Source organism: Puma concolor, chromosome C1 (genome assembly GCF_028749965.1).
Source record: "Puma concolor isolate L17-30 chromosome C1, mPumCon1.1.hap2, whole genome shotgun sequence".
NCBI classification, from domain to species: domain Eukaryota; kingdom Metazoa; phylum Chordata; class Mammalia; order Carnivora; family Felidae; genus Puma; species Puma concolor.
The window spans coordinates 14,317,944-14,336,740 of record NC_141674.1 but is presented as its reverse complement, the minus strand read 5'-3'; the positions used below and the strand labels follow the sequence as shown (position 1 = coordinate 14,336,740).

The 18,797-nt window shown below is 46.8% G+C and overlaps 1 protein-coding gene across 1 annotated transcript in view; it reads right to left on the bottom strand.

Annotated features, from left to right (window-relative positions):
- Positions 1–3,886: 3,886 nt before the first annotated feature.
- Positions 3,887–18,797, bottom strand: part of MICOS10 (mitochondrial contact site and cristae organizing system subunit 10) — a 35,292-nt gene continuing 20,381 nt past the window's right edge. Inside the window, exons 2-4 of the mRNA XM_025935152.2 lie at positions 7,846–7,893; positions 6,668–6,777; positions 3,887–4,135 (exon numbers count right to left, since the gene is read on the bottom strand). Of these exons, the coding sequence (XP_025790937.1) occupies positions 4,121–4,135; positions 6,668–6,777; positions 7,846–7,893 (173 nt within the window). The 3' untranslated portion in view covers positions 3,887–4,120. The remainder of the gene's footprint in view (positions 4,136–6,667; positions 6,778–7,845; positions 7,894–18,797) is intronic.

The window sequence follows — 18,797 nt, the reverse complement described above, 5'->3', positions numbered from 1 at the left end:
GTCCCACGTGGGTTTTAGCTCAAGTGGTTTCACAAGGGGAGATGCTGCGGTGGCTATATTCATGGGTATCTCAATGGAGCACCGTGAAAAAGTATTCACGCTCACGCGGATGCAGTGCTTGCTAACAACTTCTAGTATGTTTTATTACAAGCAGCTCATCTGAGACTTCAGGCTCTCAGAGCTTGCTAATACCGCCTCTAAGAACTGACTCCTTGAGCCCAAGGATTACGCCCTTTCGACTCCGGAAGAGTCTCCCAACCACCATTAAATGATACCCTGTACTCCATTCTGACTCAGCAACAACCTCTTTCCAGTACTGGTGCGAGCACATGTATTCAACCCTCAAAGCCTGTAGGTAGGAATTATTATTATTTTTTCTTCTCCCTTTACAGATCAGAGAGTCACGTGGCAAGTAGGTGGGGGAGTGGGAACTGGACCCAGCTCCTCTGACTCCAAACCTCTGCTCTTCCCCGCACAGTCCTGCCTCTCCCTTGCTCCCCACCTGCCCTCTTCCTTCGAGGCACTTTCGGACTGGAACGGGGATCCCTGACCCTCACGCTGGCTCCACACAGAGGCTGCTCAGCGAACCAGGGAAGCTCCGTCCTGCTCCCGCCCAGGTCTGTGTCCACCCTGACCTCATCCTTCGGTGTCCGAGGCGAAGCAGAGCGTGCGGCACGCTTCGAGAAAAAAGTGGTGATAGCTTCCAGATGAGCTTGTTATTCTAAACTGAACATTCCTCTTGGTTCTTAGAATTTCCACTTTCTCCCTTCCACCCCTCTGCATTTATGTAATTAGCAAGCATGCAACAAGAAACCGTTTTTGTCTCCGCACCACTCACGATGAAGGCTGTTCCGGCCCCACGGAGTACATCCTTGTGGAAATACTTTGCAGAGTTTATTTGGACAGGTTCAAAAATAGTCCGTCAACAATACAATCAGGTTGAACCACGACAAGCAAAATGTAATTATGGCTTGGTTACATAAAAAAAAAAAAAAATGTAAACAGTGAGGTTTGGGGAAACTAAAAGCCAATTCTGCATGGGTATCTCCTTCGTTACCGGTCTCTGCATTTCGTACAAGCAGGATTTCAAGACTGCGTCCTTGGATCTTCTGAAATGGATGAGAGAAGATGACATTCACTTAAGGAGACAGCCCATTGGAGTGTGTGCTGAGGCCATTTCTCGGAACAAAGGCCTACACTTCTGCATAAGGCAAATGCAGCCTGATAAAGGCTCCCCCAGTGGGTACTTGGAATGCCAAAGTCATTCACCTAAATGAGTTCAAAATACATATTGTTCTGGGCCAAATTATACAGTGTCAAGCTCAAACTGTATGAATTTATATATGTTGGCAGAGCAGGCCACTTTCGGGGCGCCACAGCTTTATCCTAGCATCCTGTGCCCAGCTGGGTTCCCATCACTCTCTCCCCAAACCCATGAATTTCCTTCTACTTGGTTCCAGAAGGGCAGACGAGGAGCAGAGTCAAAGTTTCACAGCCCCACAAGGGAAAAGAGCCCCGGAGGACTTGAATTTCTAATGAAACTTAAAGTAAAACAGAATGCGTGCCTTTGCCAACAAGCTGGAGCTTTCTGAAGGTTGATCCGAGATGGGGGCAGGGAGTGGGGACAAGATGGAGCACCGTGCTTTGGGCCAGCGTCCGCGAAGAGCTCCGCGGCAGGAATACAAAGTACCCTGGGATGAAAGCAAACAGCCAGTGCTTCCTGTGGCCAGCCTCTGCTCAGAACCATTCCCTCCCAGAGCCCACCAGACTCTCAAACACACAAGCGGCGTTTCGGGGATGCTGAGCAGACGGATCCTCCAAATGGAATGTCCGAGCCAATAGCTAATGAGACAGGGAAGCCAGCTTCCACCGTCCGTTTCTACTCCGTGTTCTTCTGACGCATCTAGAGAATCAAAGGGCATGTTGTGTTTCCTGGGGTTTTTGTTGTTGTTTTTTTTGTTTTTTCCTTTTTCGGGACGGGACCTGTTATTCTTCCCTCTGCCTGAATAGAGATGGAAAAATTGGAGGGAAGTATTAACTTTTTTTTTTTTTAATGTTTATTTATTTTTGAGAGAGACAGAGACAGAATGCGAGTGGGTTAGGGGCAGAGAGAGAGACACAGAATCCGAAGCAGGTTCCAGGCTCTGAGCTGTTGGCACAGAGCCTGACCGCGGGGCCTGAACTCATGAGCTGCGAGATCATGACCCGAGCCGACGTTGGATGCTCAACCGAGTCACCCAGGCGCCCCGGAAATATTAACTTTTAAAGCAAATATGGAGAAGACGAGCGTAAGGGATGAAACAGGTTGCAAAGTTATTTTTCTTTTAATGACACGGGTTGTCTTGATCATGGAACGAAGGGGGCAGAATGCAAAACAGCAGCACGGCTAGGCTAAGGCAAGCCATGGCCATGACCTTTGGTCCTGGGCTCAGGCCCACTTGGGGCTCTAAGTGAATCAAATAAACAAAAAAGCGCAGAGAGGACAGGAGCCTGGAGAGTTTGCAGGGCAGAGAGCTGCGGCTGCCCGGTCTGGCCCAGAGCTCAGCACACCTTTCTGGAAAGGGGGCGTGGGGTGAAGGATGAAAGGAGGTTTAAATGAGAGAGTATTTCTACCCCGAGTCTACTCATCACAACACTTGCAGGAACCGTCTGATCGGTGCTTCAGAACGGGGGTCAGACGCTAGCTCCACTCCAGCGCCGGGCCTCGCCCTCCACACCTCTCCGGGCCCTGAACGCTCCGGCGCCACGTACCTGCTTACCCTACTACCCAACCCCCCCCCCCCCCCCCCACCCCTGGCTACCATACCCGGCGGGATTCCGAGCCTTCACGTAAGCCACCTTCCCGCCCTTCCTCATCCGTCTGGAACGTCCCCGTCGACGTCAAGTATGAGTCCACGGTATTCCCTCGCCCCCTGGGCCACCCAAAGGGGACTCAGTTGCTCCTTCTCCTGGCTTCTCCCTGCACTTTTTCCGCACTCCTCCGCTTCGTGTCGAGGGTCTGCGTGTCTGGTTGCCAGCGGACTCTAAGCTCCTCGAGGGCGGGGGGCCTGTGTCTTACTTTCTCGTCTATCTCTGCTGCCTGGAGCAGTACCTGGCTCACTCAGGATGCTCCGCCAGCACGTACAGGGTAAAGGCACAGGTGGGATCAAGCTCTGCCCATCTTAATTTTATCCTGAAGAGAGAAATGCGATCTGAGAGACTGAGCTCCCTCTGGGTTCCATACATTTTCAGAAGAAATTGCTACTGTATTACTTTTGCATCCAGCCTCCCTGGTTCAGGTGAAACCAAAGGAATAAACTCACAGAGGGGCATTAGAAGTGGCCCCTCCGTCCTCAAACTTCAGCTGCTGTGTGGAGTCAACCCCAAACGTGGCCTTCCAGCCAGGTGGGCCGGCCACGAGTTCTCCCCGCCCCCCAGGACAAAGCCCCCAGGGCTGAAGCCCGGACTGTGTCCAGCTCCACGAAGCTGTGGGAATCGGCCGTGGCTGATGGAGTGAGCCACCGACGCGGTCCGCTTCCACACCCTTGCACACAGCCAGCTCTCTGACCTCGTGCACCGGGCACACTGAGACGTGCCCTGCCAGGTCCCCTGGTGAGGACAACACACAGATCTTAAAGAGCTGCTCCTGCAAGGCAAGGCTCCTCCAGACGTCTGTCATCGTCAGCAGACAACCCAGCAGCAACCTCCGCGCACCCATTACACGAGGTAGAAGTGGTTCCGAAAACTACGCATGGTGGGGGATGGGGCGGGGGGGACGACGGGCTGCAGGGTGGCTGTGGCTTCAGGAAGGCTGGGAGGTTGGGACCCAAGGCGACAGCTGCTGGCAGTCCAAATACAGTCCTCCTCCTGCTCAAAGACCAGAGGCAAAGAAACGCAGGCAATGCACTGGGCCGCCTATTTTTAATTTATTTCTTTTAAGACCACCTCCTCGCAATTTCCAGAGAGAAAATGCAAAACAAGAAACAGACTTGGTTTCAAATACATAAACAGTGCTGGAGTTGAAAGCATTACTGATAACACTGCTCCAGAAGAATGTCAGCTGACTCCAGGGCACTTCAGTATTCCTGAGGCGTAGACAGCATTTCTCTTTTCCTCCCACTGGGATGTTCTCAGGTGGAAGTCACTGCTCCTGCCCCTGCAGAGGAGGGACGCTCTGATTAGAAGTGCGCACACAGCATTTTGACAGCCATCTCTAACCCAAGGGACCAACGGGCCCAAACCTCAACACCCAGCTTGCTTTAAAACAGTCTCACGAGGGGGCGCTTGGGTGACTCAGCGGGTGAAGTGTCCGACTCCGGCTCAGGTCACGATCTCACGGTTCGGGAGTTCGAGCCCCGCGTCGGGCTCTGGGCTGACGGCTCAGAGCCTGGAGCCTGCCTTGGAATCTGTGTCTCCCTCTCTCTCTGCCCCTCCCCTGCTCGTGCTCTCTCTCTCTCTCAAAAATAAACAAACGTTAAAAAAAAAAATTAAAACAGTCTCACAAGAGGACCATAAACACCCCTCCCAGGCTCTTAAGAGCAGCTCCCTAATCTTTGAGGGAGGAGCGAGGGAAAGAACAGGTCTGCCTAGTTGGTCCCTGCACAACCGTTGCTACAACTCCTCAAAGGGTGCGTCACAGGTGAGCGGACAGAGCGTGGCTCTGGAATCAAGCAGCCCTACTAATGAGGGGATCTCTGGCCAGTTTCTCAACCCCAGTAAGATCTGTGTTTTCTCATCTGCTCAGCGAGGGGCGGTAAAACCTCTCCCACTAATCTCTTGGGAGGGCGGGCTAGAGAAAGCACAGAAAGCGGGGTACCGAAGAGGGCCCACAAGGCAGCGCAGGCACCCGACAGGCAACCACCATAGAGTGACTGCCCTGCAACAGCCCCGCGCCGCGCTCCTCTCTTCAGAGAGGAGGATGACAGCACAGAGAGGCACAGACTCAAGTTCAGATAAAGTTACAAGGCCGTGCTGGAGCAATCCACACAAGGCTGTAAAATCGGAACAATATTTTCCACGGTAATTCCCCACCATTAAATGTATAATGTGCATATAATCACGCCTGAGCCATTACCCATGACAACTCAGTTCGGAACAAAGAGAGTCTTTTAAACAATTAAAAGCCCTGAAGCTCGTCTCCCGTTCCTTTCTGTTCTCTTCTCCCAAATCCGGCCCGAGTGCCAAGAAAGCGAAGGGTCAGGGAGCAGTGGAAACTGCCCGTCGTCAGCCTGGGTGCCATGCAGCTGTGCCTCTCCTTGCGCTGTCCCTCTGATTACCTCACCCTGGCTTTGCGGAGATGGCTCACTAACATGGAGGGAGGCGACAGGGCAGCCAGGCTCCCCGGCTCCTGACTCTCTCGGTGAGCATGCGCACACGGGTCGCTCGGGCAGGCAGCTGACGGTCTGGGCAGGTTCTAAGAGAGAGGCTACCGAGCTGTGGCGGGTACGGTCATCTGGGATTCGGTGACCCTTGCGGCTACAGCTTTTGACCAGAACTGGGACACTCCATTGCACCACATTTTCTGCTCTACTTGTTATCAGGGTGGAACAACGGCTAAGCCAACCAATCACCCTTCCTTGGTCGGCCTCAACTATTCCCACCAACGTGCCTCCTTCTACAGCACCTCACGGCTTACAAACACGTTCACGCTGAATTCTAACAGCAACCCTGTGGGTAGAAATTACCACCCTGTTCTTATGGACGGAAGACAGAATCTCAGAAGCAAAAACTCAAGATCACACAGGAAGCAAGTGGGTGGTGGCCCAGGACCCACGCCTGGGTGTCCTGGCTTCTGGGCTCTCCCCGCCCCCTCACCCCAAGGCTGCCCAAATCAACTGACTCTAGCTCACGGTGACCCAGGAAGACGATTCTACACATCCAGGCAACGGGACACTCTTCACTGCAGCTGGTGCTGCTGCAAAAACTCTGCCTTAGGAAGCCTGGGGCCACGAACACGTCTAATGGGTTACACAGTGTATGTCACTCCTTCACTCCTTCGTTTCACTTCTGTCTGAGCGTCTACTTCGTTCTGGGCCCTGGGGATACATGACTAGATACACCCGCGTCCCTGAGCACCCGGCCTCCCGAGATCCTTTCCCCTAAACCCCGTGGTAAGCACGGTAAGGCGACGGGAGGGCTGCGACACACGAGACCCTTAGGAAATGTGCTACTTTCTTCCCTCTCAAGGCACGTTACAGTTTTTCATCGTGTCCGCATTAGTAAAAATGTCTGTAGACAAGGATGTTGGCAGAATCACTGGGACTTATTACGGTCAAGAACCTCCCCTCCTCAATAAAAAGCAGAGTCGTGGCTGAGTCCCAGCTGCTGGGTTTCGCCCGAGCGTGTGTGAGATGTGGACGGGGCACTCCACGATGTCACACGTGAGCGCCACTGGCAGGTAGTGAAGACAAGTCCACTTTACCGTGACGATACATTTCCAGGCAGGTTCTTCAGCTGCACTTGCTAGCAAGAGAGTCTATGTGTGAACGTACATGTGCATCTCGAGGGACAGTGGAAGGAGAGACTTTAGGCACCCAAGCGGGGTCAACACCACGAGACGCCAAAGAGCAATCAGGAGCTCGGTGACACGCACAGTCTATTAAGTATATGTGCTCCAAAGAATTCTTCAGAGACTCAGGAGAAACTCTTTGTCTTTTAAAAGAAAGAGAAATATCAATTCTGTACGTACTTTGACGTATTTTCCATGTAGAAGGTATGGAGCCTGGAAATCATGCTGACAGTTGGAGTAGGCCATTCCCAATCCCATGCCAGAACCAAAGGCTAAGGGCCACATTCTTCCTAGTGAGCAGAAAAAAGGAAAATCCCAATAGAGAACGATTAAGAGAAGATAAAGTTTTTTGTCTGACTTAAATACATTGCTTAGGGTTCCATAAATATTCAGCATTACCTCCTACTGATACCTACAACATGCCATTCATTTCTATCGATGTTTAATCAATGGCCAAAAACCAGGAAAGGGAGTCCTTTAGTGAACCTATTAATTTAGCAAATAATTACCTGGTATCTATGCTGCTAGGTTTGAGGTCTTCATGAGTGGTACAACACGGAAAACAGTAGACAACAGTCGAACATTTTAACTTTTCTGTATCAGTTCTTTTTTTTCCCCCCAAACTTTTATTTAAATTCCAGTTAGTTAACATACATCAGTTCTAATCATTTGCTCATTTTAACTCATTTCTTAACCTTATCAGAAATAATACCACCCTCCGGTAAGGTGCTTGAATTTTAAACTGAACCAACTGAATTTTGAGGACAGGAAGTTGTGAGGCTTACTTAAGCCAAGACTGTAAATGATTCTTTTATATCAGCACCAGGTATTAATTGTGATTCTCTAGTAATGTATCCCCCCGCTCAAGTTCTTCATGGAAAAGGGGTCAAAGTGACCCCTCTGGCTTCTGTTCAATATACCAACATCAGAAGTTCTTACACAGAACGAAAGCGTTTCTGGTTAAAAGGCATGTGTATTTCTGGCCCACTTGTTTTTCTTACCAGTTGGGACTCTCATTTTCAACCTCCTTGAGAAAAAAAGTATAATTAATTTGAAATATTTGAGCGTGCAGATTTGGCCAAATGACTCACTGGCAGAAAGTAGAGGCTTTTCAAATGATATCATATTTAAGATATCAGGCACCCTGACTCAATGCCCAGGGGAAAGTCTAGAGATGCCCAGCCCATCCTGACCTCTTTTGAGTCCACATTCTTTGTCTAGCATATTTGACAGAGGCCTCCCTAAACCCGTAAGTGTATGCTTGGCAACCATGTGGATGTGCCCTCCAGAAGCATCCCTGCTATGTGTATGCACACACTAGGACATTATGTTGAAAAGGCAGTAAAAGTCACACTTACTTTTAAAGAAGGTAAGTGAGAAAACCAGTCCTAATCCAAAACCAGTACCTACAAAGAGGGAGGAAAAACATGTTCAATCTCATAATAGTAATGTGACAAAAATAAAATGAACCTTTCATAAATGTGAACATCTATAAAACATAGTACCAAAAAAAAAAAAAAAAAAAAAACTTGGTACAGAGCTGATCTTCTCATTTCTAACTTTTTAAAAATTTTTTTAAATGTTTTTATTTATTTTTGAGACAGAGAGAGACAGAGCATGAGCAAAGGAGGGGCAGACAGAGAGGGAGACACAGAATCTGAAGCAGGCTCCAGGCTCCAAGCTGTCAGCACAGAGCCCGATGTGGGGCTCGAACTCACAAACCGCGAGATCATGACCTGAGCCGAAGTCAGACACTCAACTGACTGACCCACCCAGGGGCCCCAATCGTTTTCTTTACAAAAAAAAAAAAAAAAAAAGATAAGAAAATCAGTGCACAATTGAATTAAGTAAATATGGCTTGAACTTCAATAATAAATAATAGCATTGGTATAATCATAGCTTTGAATGCTAGCTATATCGTTTTCGTAAGATATGTTAAAATGAATGTAGAACCTTTTTTTTTTTTTTTTTCAACGTTTATTTATTTTTGGGACAGAGAGAGACAGAGCATGACCGGGGAGGGGCAGAGAGAGAGGGAGACACAGAATCGGAAACAGGCTCCAGGCTCTGAGCCATCAGCCCAGAGCCCGACGCGGGGCTCGAACTCACGGACCGCGAGATCGTGACCTGGCTGAAGTCGGACGCTTAACCGACTGCGCCACCCAGGCGCCCCTGAACGTAGAACCTTTAAAAGAAATGTTTTACCTAAAATGTGGTACCGTTTTAGGGGCAAAAAATCACCTCCTGTACTGCAGTGATACACATCCCAGACTTTGAGGTAAACTCATTTTGCCATTATCAGAAAAGTTACACACACCAAGGAAGAGAACCAAACTCTGATTTTGAATTTTTTCAGACTTGCCAATTGTTTTCAGACCTTTCAAAAGTATTCTGATGCTCTTGATGGAGTGTCTACTCCAGGGTCAAAGTGCGCCCCCAACCAACCTCTTTACAGTTAAGCACCACAAAAAAGCCCCCCGTGCCTCACTTTGCCTTCACAGTTTTCCAGTTTGTGCTGTGGGAACTCCAAGAGCTTCTTCTCTAATCATGACTTGAGGCTACTGCAGTGGAAACACTCAGAGTACTCCTCGGTCGACCAGCCTGACCTCTCTGCTCCAAACCCAGAACTTCAGCACAAGCAACCTCCTTCACATAATTTTTCATCCACCCAAGCAGCCACCCAGCTGATAGTGGCCTGAAGAAAGTGCTTATGCTACTTACTCGGAATGATTTCTGGTAATTCTCCCCTGCCACATATATGTGGCCACGGTGTCCCTTTCTTTCTCATGACTAAATCCTACACAGATAGGAATTTTAATTAAAAATCATTACTTTGCCCTGTCCAACAGACCCTGCGTTAGGTTCGGTGCTCAACTTTAAAAAGCAGTATCTTGGGGCACCTGGGTGGCTCAGCCGGTCGAGTGTCTGACTCTTGGTTCAGCTCAGGTCATGATCTTGTGGTTCATGAGATGGAGCCCCACATCTGGCTCTGTGCTGACAGCGCGGAGCCTGCTTGGGATTCTCTCCCTCTCTCTGCCACTACCCTGCTCGTGTTCTCTCTCACAAATATAAATAAACATTAAAAAATAAATAAAAATACAGGGGTGCCTGGGTGGCTCAGGTCATGATCTCATGGGTTGTGGGTTTGAGCCCCATGTTGGGCTCTGTGCTCACAGCTCAGAGCCTGGAGCCTGCTTTGGATTCTGTGTCTCCCCCTCTCTCTACTCCTCTCCCACTCATGCTCTGTCTTTATCAAAAATAAACATTAAAAAAATTTTTTTAGGGGCGCCTGGGTGGCGCAGTCGGTTAAGCGTCCGACTTCAGCCAGGTCACGATCTCGCGGTCCGTGAGTTCGAGCCCTGCGTCGGGCTCTGGTCTGATGGCTCAGAGCCTGGAGCCTGCTTCCGATTCTGTGTCTCCCTCTCTCTCTGCCCCTCCCCCGTTCATGCTCTGTCTCTCTCTGTCCCAAAAATAAATAAACGTTGAAAAAAAATTAAAAAAAAAAAATTTTTTTTAATAAAAATAAAATAAAAAAAATACTAACAATTTTAAAAGATAAATTAGAAGCAGTATCTACAGGGTGCCTGGGTGGCCAGTTGGTTGAACATCCAACTCTTGGATTTCAGGTCATGATCCCAGGGTTGTGGGACCGAGCCCTGCGTAGGGCTGTGCACTGAGAGTGGAGCCTGCTTAGCATTCTCTCTCTGTCTCTCTCTCTCTCTCTCTCTCTCTCTCTCTCCCTCCCTCCCCCCTCTGCCCTACTTGCACTCTCTCTCCCTCTCTAAATTAAAAATAAAATGCAGTGTCTGAAAATCACCCATGTCACCCCAATTTCCATATGATTTAATAAAATGGTGGAGAACTAGTGAGCTTACAGACCACAATAGTTAACCTGTTCAAAGTTGACATCATTTGAGGAAAAGGAACTAACATTTTCGGATGGCCCACACGTACCCAACATTCTCTCGCCACTGCCCCTAAATTCTCTTTTAACCAAACATCAACTTGATACGGTATTAGGCCCCATTTTTCAGATGCGGGAAATAACTTGCTCAAGGATACCGGTTAGCGGCAGAGTAATGACCTGGGTCCGAGTCTGCCCGACTCCAAAGCCACCGTACCCACCGTGCCTTGACACGGGAGTCCCCTGCGGTTTAAACCCTAAACAATCACTACCTCCCAGGGGAAAACTGGGAGTGTCGACATGTCTACACGGCCAGTCGAGTAAGATACAGCCAAAAAGTAAACTGCGCTTCCCACACAACAGCCCAGAACGCTAGGCAACCAGGGTAGTAACAAGTCTACACAAGGCCACAAGGGCTTGTTCAGATTCATTCCCGGACTAATCCTGTCACACATGTCACAGACACAAGTCTACCTGGTGGATGAGCTTCACGAGCTTCAGGGAACGGGAGCGATCGCGATTGATGCTCCTTGGCAAGAAAATGCTGTTGCCTGGTTTATAAAATGGCACAGGGTTCAATTTCAAAGCAACTTGCCTCACCCCCTTGCAGCTGGAAGATGAGTAAGACAGTAAATTGGTACTAGAAAATGAGGTAAAGGATTTGGACTGGCTTACAGATTTCAAACCGGGCAATGGGATGGGGAGGTAGGCCAGTAAAAACATAATGGCTTACAATCAGAGCTTTCGGTCTTCTCCATCTGGAAGGCAACTTTCTGGCAAACAAATCAAAAGCCCAAAAGGAAAATATTCCAGCATTTTTCTTGTCCCTCTGACTCCATGCCTGTCTCTCCTATTTTTCCCCAAGGAAAGAAAGCTCTCTGATGCTCAACTTTTCCAAGTAGTAGACCAAGAATGATGGTAACCCACTGCTACCAGCATCGCTCATCAGAGATGAGAAACGTTTCAACATCAACCCATACAGAACAGGAAATCTTGACACGTTTGAGTGCAGGTATATGTCCAGTCACCCAGTTCTGCTCCCAGCAAAGGCATCCACCTGCAAGCAGGAGATCAAAATCACAGTTCAGACTGACCAAAAGACGGAGGGTGCTCTATGGCCTGATACTGGGCTGCTACACCTTCAATTCTTAAGAGTGGTTTTTTTCCTCCGTTTCTATATTTTTAAGACACAAAATAATAAGACTGTTCTCTCCAGAAAAAAAAAAAAAAATAACACAGAAACTGATTTTTCAATGCCAGTGTTTTACTTAAACTTAGCTATCTCGGTTATTTGAGAGATTAGCAACGGTGCAGCCGCTGATGAGTTTCACAGGCTCAAGTTCTCACATGCTGGATTTCTTTTAAAAGCAACATGTTGCTTCAAAGAAAGTCCCACCTGATCCGGGGACACCAACTCTGCAGCTGTTTCCACTAAAGATCGGCACCTCGAGGCCACGTTAAAGTTCATAACAATAAAACATGAAAGGTTTGTCTTACAATAAAAACAAACCAACATAGAAAAGAGAAGAGTTTTCTCCGCCTTTGGCCACTTTTTTGTGTTGTTGCACGACAAGCTCTCTTAGAGGAAAAAAGCCAAAGGAAAAAGTACAAAGCATTTTTCACCTTCCCTGGAAGCAAATATTTAACTATGAATAAGGTTTATATAACTGCCTTCCCCCCACTCAAGCCTGTTCGTTTGGTCAATGCTGTCTGGAATGACAAATAAACCTAAAGAAATGCCTGATTATAGGTACACATCTTCTTCATGGCAAAGTCCAGTTAAGAGGGGAAGGAGGGGGGCAAGGAAACACACACACACACACACACACACACACACACACACACACACACACACGAGAAGGCTTATGGAATTGACATTAGGCAAGGAGCCCGTACTCCGAAACCATTTCTTTTGGAGAGGAAAAAGAATTGGCACAAATTCTTTCAAAAAGAAATTACTCCAAATCAATCTAACTCTGCACTTCAATGCATGCTCAGTGCCCAAAAGGACATCATAAAACCGGCTAGTAGATAAACCCAAATTTTTAGGAAGGAGCAATCCCTGAATAGTTCATCTGATACTATCTTAATAACGAAACAAGGAACTCGCTCCCACTAATGACATATAAAATACTGCCCTATCTTATGCCCAAGCAGATTTGGTAACAAATTTAAAAGAACAACAACCAATCGCAGTACACCTGCGTATGCCTTAAGCCACATTTTGTGTCATAAAGGGGAGAAAATCAATATATGTTGATGGCCATTACTGTGACATACAGACAATTTCTGGTTTCAACTTTATTTAGAAAAATCTTTGTTCTCACCATGCCACGTATCATGAAGCTTTACTTCACTGCCAATAATGAAGAAGCAAACATAATCAGCAAGAATTAACAAGCAGGCTACATAATCTCATTGCAGTCTGGGGATAGAAATGTACTCTGGATGTCAGCCCCTAAACAGAACAAACTGGGGCAATGCCTGCTCCTGCGGAATCAACCCGGTAAAAGTTGCAATTGCCAACGGACTTTGCAGTTAAGGAGGAATAGCTCGTTGTCTGGAGTCACACAAAAACAAATTCACTTACGAAGCGTTTCTATGAAAGATCACAGGGGGGCAAAAAAGACCAGGGACCCATTTTATCTATCAATAACTTAACATATGATAACTAAGATCTCACTCTGGCTTACATTTAACATTTTTATTTATTCTTCTGACTTTTTTTCACTTTTGTAAGTTTTTAATTTTAATTCCAGTATAGCTAACATATACATATACAGTGTAACATATACATATACAGTGTTATAGAAGTTTTGGGTGTACGATACAGTGATTCAACAATTCTATACATTACTCAGTGCTCATCAGGATAAGTGGACTTACATTTAACACTTTATTTTTTTTAAATCTTTATTTTTGAAAGAGAGAAAGAGAAACAGAGCATGAGCGGGGGATGGGCGGGGGGGGGGGGGGGAGAGAGAATCAATGAATCTGAAGCAGGCTCCAGGCTCTGAGCTGTCAGCACAGAGCCTCACGCAGAACTCGAACCCACAAACGCTGAGATTGTGACCTGAGCCAAGGTCGGACGCTTCATGGACTGAGCCACCCAGGTGCCTCACATTTAAAACTTTTTTTTTTTAAATTTTTTAACATTTTTTCATTTATGAGAGACAGAGAGAGACACAGCATGAGCAGGGAAGGGGCAGAGAGAGGGAGACACAGAATCCGAAGCAGGCTCCAGGCTCTGAGCTGTCAGCACAGAGCCCAACGCGGGACTCGAACTCACAAACTGCGAGATCCTGACCTGAGCCGAAGTTGGATGCTCAACCGACTGAGTCACCCAGGCGCCTGACATTTAACACTTTGAATGAAGCTCCTAAATTCATCAGCCTAATGTATGGTTATCAATACTAACATTTGACCTGTACCTAAAAATTAAGCGAAACTGCAAAGCATCTCCATTTTAATTTCTATAACTTCTATCAAAATGTATGAGCAAAAACTTCAGTACCATTGCAACTGGCAGTCTGTGAATATGAGAAGCTTCAGGAATTGCACACGAGTTTTTAAGATCCCTAGAAGCCATGTGCCAAGCAACTCTGTTCTTAAATGTCTGAAAGAAAAGATAAAGGCTCTAGAACAAGGAGGGCTTTCGTCTCCTGCTAAGTGGCGTGGCAAGAGGACCAGTGCCATCACGAGGCGGGCCTGAGTCAACCACTGCTCCCCAGCTAGCTCTCTGACGTCAGCTCAATCATCTAACGTCGCCTGGCCTCGCCCCACTCGGCTATCGAGAAAAAACAACCTCACTGAGTTGCAGTATCAGGAAAATACAACATATCTGGCAGTGTCTGGGACCGAATTCGAATTCAGTAAGTGGTAAGTTCTGTTACTTCTCTAATGGAACTCAAAACAGGTCCAAAGTGTCACTTAATAGTTCATCCTCTATTAAAATACAGTCCACTGGCTTGACTACAGACCACACTGTGGGTGAGTCACAGCTGAAAGTCACAACCTTTCTCCCAACTCTGAGTGGGAGTTGCAAAATTGCATCAGCAATTTTGTATAGGAACATATCAGGTCGTGACATACATTTTCTAAAAATAGGGGATTCTGGGGCGCCTGGGTGGCTCAGCTGATTGAGCATCCAACATCGGCTCAGGTCACGATCTTGCAGTTCGTGGGTTCAAGCCCCGTGTCGGGCTCTGTGCTGACAGCTTGGAGCCTGCTTTGGATTCTGTGTCTCCCTCTCTCTCTGGCCCTTCCCCTCTCGAGTTCTGTCTCTTTCTCTCTCTCAAAAAGAAATAAACATTATAAATAAATAACAAATAAATAAATAAATAAATAAATAAATAAAGGGGATTCCTTCAGACTCATTGTTAACTAGAACATTTTGCTTCAAATATAATAAAGATTTTCCTAGAGCTATCTTGTGTTTCATAAAGCTGTATTTATGCTTTGAACCTGGATTAATATCAAACTGATCTGTTTATAATGGACATGCTTTCCTGTTCAATCATGTTTCTATCAATGCTATTACAATCATCAAATGCATTTGTTATGACAGAACAAACAAGAATGTGCTTTTATAGAGAAGCACCCTTGGGACTGAGTTTAGTGAGAATTACATTTCCAAGAAACATTCCTGATTTATGAAAGATGCTCAGGGCCCAATTTATGAGGAAAAAAATAAATAAATAAACAGTTTTAAGTCAGCTCCAAACTGTGTCACTTAATGCTTTGAGCCAAAGACGGACTGTCCCAGGTGTCCACGTGTAAATGCCAAGTCATGTGAATTAACCAAGAAAGTGTGCCGGGCTTTGCAAAGACCCAGGGATGGTAAAGTCAGTGTGTGTTAATCAGCTTCTCAAAAGTCAACGTCGCTGTAGGGTATGTGGGAAACAGAGGAAGAAGGTGGCTATCCGACAAGACCTCCACCTCCCTGTGGCTCTCCAGATTAGACAGGGGCTGGAAGGAACATCTGTAGGACTTTCTCGGGTAGACCTCAATTCCCGGGATTCTGATCAGAACAAGCAAACCAGTCAGCAGAAAGAAGTCAAGATAGGGAAGGTAAATGTGGAAGTCATTACTGATGTGCTCTGCTTCCAGAGAAGCCAAACTCACTAAAAGGGTCCTTTTAAATGAATGTGTGTATGTAGCACACGATCCAACTTCAGAATTCTGACAGTCATACAACTTTCCAAGAAGGCACAGAAGAAGAAACAGGTTTGGCACACATTTTGCTGACATATAACTAGTTAATAAATTCACATGTGGGCATAGCATGTAGGAAAATGAGGAAAAGCTCCAAAGACTTTATTTAAGAGAGACTGGAAAAAATGCAGAATCACTACGTTGCAAGAAACACAATAAAGAATGCAATGCATTACATCTTTTTGGGGGTGAGTGCTTTGGAGGTACTAACACTTACAGAGTGCCAGGCACTGTATTATGTTTCTAGATATTATTTCATTTGACCCACAGAGGCACCTTCTAAGGTGTATTATGGTCCCATCGTCCAGAAGAGGAAACAGTTCAGTGGAACCGACTTACCCAAGTACACACAACTAAAAAAGGAGAGTTCAAACCCAGGCTGTCGGACTCCAAAGTCACGGCTCCTTCCTACACACGTGGCTCCTTCCTTTGGGTAAGCAGAAGAGCAGGGCACCTGGCCTATCACTACATACAAGAACTATGTGTTTCTGGCTCTTGGCGGGTAATTTATGACTGTGCTACTCTTTGGTCCTTCAAGAAAGAACAGAAACCACAGATGTCTGACTTTTCAGGAGTGGTAACAAAAACCTGAAATCACTTAGAATCAATGACAAAGAGTCAACAATTCAAGCCGGGAAGTATTTCCCTTTGTGCACAGGCTAGAGATCAAATGAATCCAAACGGGGCTGAGGGCTGATAAAATGAATCCAAATTCATCCCAACTGCTCAAAAGGGAATTTTCTGGTGAGTCCCTCCCCTCCCAACACCCCCAATCCCTCTTGCCCATCCCCATCAGTATCAGCAACTGGATTCTCCTCTTTGGGAAAGGAAATGGAAGAACCGGGGATTCAGGATACCCGACACGTACGTTGTTATAGCCATTATGTTTGTCGTCACCGACTCCTGACTCAAAGGAAAAATTCCATGGAGCAACAAGAACCATTAACTCCTTTTCCTTACACATTTATTTCATCTACAGTCACCAGCATTTACTGAGCAGAAGACACAGGGGATACGTTTATTTACCTCTGGAGTACATCACTCCAACACATAGTGTTTATTCTTTGCAAAGTGGGAACTGTTACCCAGTGCTTCTATTTCAGTTACAAGGTTATATGGACTTGAGGCAAAGACAGGTTAAACATGAATGAGAATACTGGCTAGGAAGGAATAGGGCACATTCTGAAGGCACCAAAACATGACAGCTCTTAATTCAGCAGACAGTTTCTTAAGAGACGTAATGTGACTGAGGCCGTGCTTTAGTAAGATTCATCTAACTAAGGTGTGCAGGAGCACTTGGAAAGGAAGAGACATTTTGCTGGCAGACTTTACAGGACTTAAGGACCGATTAAGTGTGTGTATGCGGATCTGGAGTTTGGGGGCTGCAAAGTGGAAAGGCTGTCAAAGAAAATGCTGAGAACTTCTACCTGGATAACTAGAAAAACACTGGTGCTATTTATAACATTCATCAAGTAACCTTTTTTTTTTTTTTTTTTGATTTTTTTTTAAATTTTTTTTTTTAAATTTTTTTTTTTTTTTTTCAACGCTTATTTATTTTTGGGACAGAGAGAGACAGAGCATGAACGGGGGAGGGGCAGAGAGAGAGGGAGACACAGAATCGGAAACAGGCTCCAGGCTCTGAGCCATCAGCCCAGAGCCCGACGTGGGGCTCGAACTCACGGACCGCGAGATCGTGACCTGGCTGAAGTCGGACGCTTAACCGACTGCGCCACCCAGGCGCCCCTTTTTTTTGATTTTTAAATGTTTATTTTTGAGAGAGAGGAAGGGAGCATGTGTGGGGAAGGGGCAGAGAGAGGGAGAGACAATATCCCAAGCAGGCTCTGTGCTCTCAGTGCAGAGCCCGACGCAGGGCTCGGCCCCAAGGACCATGACGTCATGACCTCAGCCAAAACTAAGATTCGGAGGCTTAACCAACCGAGCCATCCATGTGCCCCCATCAAATAACCTTTTAATACCAAATTCCATCCCCCCCCCTTTTTTTAAGTTTATTTAGTTATTTTGAGAGAGACAGAGACAGCACAAGCAGGGCAGGAGCAGGGAGAGGGAGAGAGAGAGAATCCCAAGCAGGCTCCACACTGCCAGCACAGGACCCAATGCGGGGCTCAAACTCAGGAACCGTGAGATCATGACCTGAGCCAAAATCAGGAGTCGGACATTTAACCAACTGAGCCACCCGGGCGCCCCAATACCAAATTCCCTTAATCTAAAATATAACTGAGCTGTAAAAACGCAACATGTACAACATTTTCAGGAACACCACACGACATGAGTGAAAGGCATTCACTAAGCACTTACTCTTCGGGGTTCAATGACCTCATCTAATCCTCACAGCAAACTTCTTTTATCAGCCCCGTCTTAGTGACCAAGAAACTGAGACAAAGAAAGGTTAAGTAGCTTGTCCCAGGTCACACATCTGGGATTTGAACCAGGCAGCCTGACTCCCAAGGACACGTCCTTGATCGCCCCCTCACAGATACACAAAGCTATTACAATAATTTTGACTCCCCAAAGTAAACGAAATACCTTCCCAAATTCACCCTGGCCAACACTATGCATGCGCGTTACCGTAATCACACAAACTGAGCCCCTACTGTGTGCCAGGTGCTATGCCAGGCCCTGTACCCAGCAAGATTATCGTCCAAAGTTAGAGCCAACTGATAATTAGAAACTCAAAGTGCAGGGTGCCTGCGTGGCTCAGTCACTTAAGCGTCTGACTCTTGATGTTGGCTCAGGTCATGATCTCGTGGTTCATGGGGTCAAGCCCCGCGTCGGGCTCTGTGCTGACAGCTCAGAGCCTGGAGCCTGCCTCAGATTCTGTGTCTCCTTCTCTCTGCCCTTCCCTGCTCACGATCTTTCTCTCTCTCTCTCTCTCTCTCTCCCAAAAATAAACATTAAAATAAATAAACTTAAAAAAAAAAAGTCATCTTTGTCTTTAAGGAAAAAAACAAACTCAAAATGCAAGGTACTGTGACAGAAGCAGGGTGCACAGATACCCCAGCCACTGTGGGGACTAGAGAAGGGGCAAGGGAAAAGGGCTGCGAGGAGCTCCTTGCTACCAAATTATCCAGTGTGAGGTAGATGGAGCCAGAATCTTTCGTGCCGCACTAAGGACCCCGGCCTCTGTCATAAGCAGCAGGGAAGCAAGAGAGGGAATTAAGCAGGAACAATGTA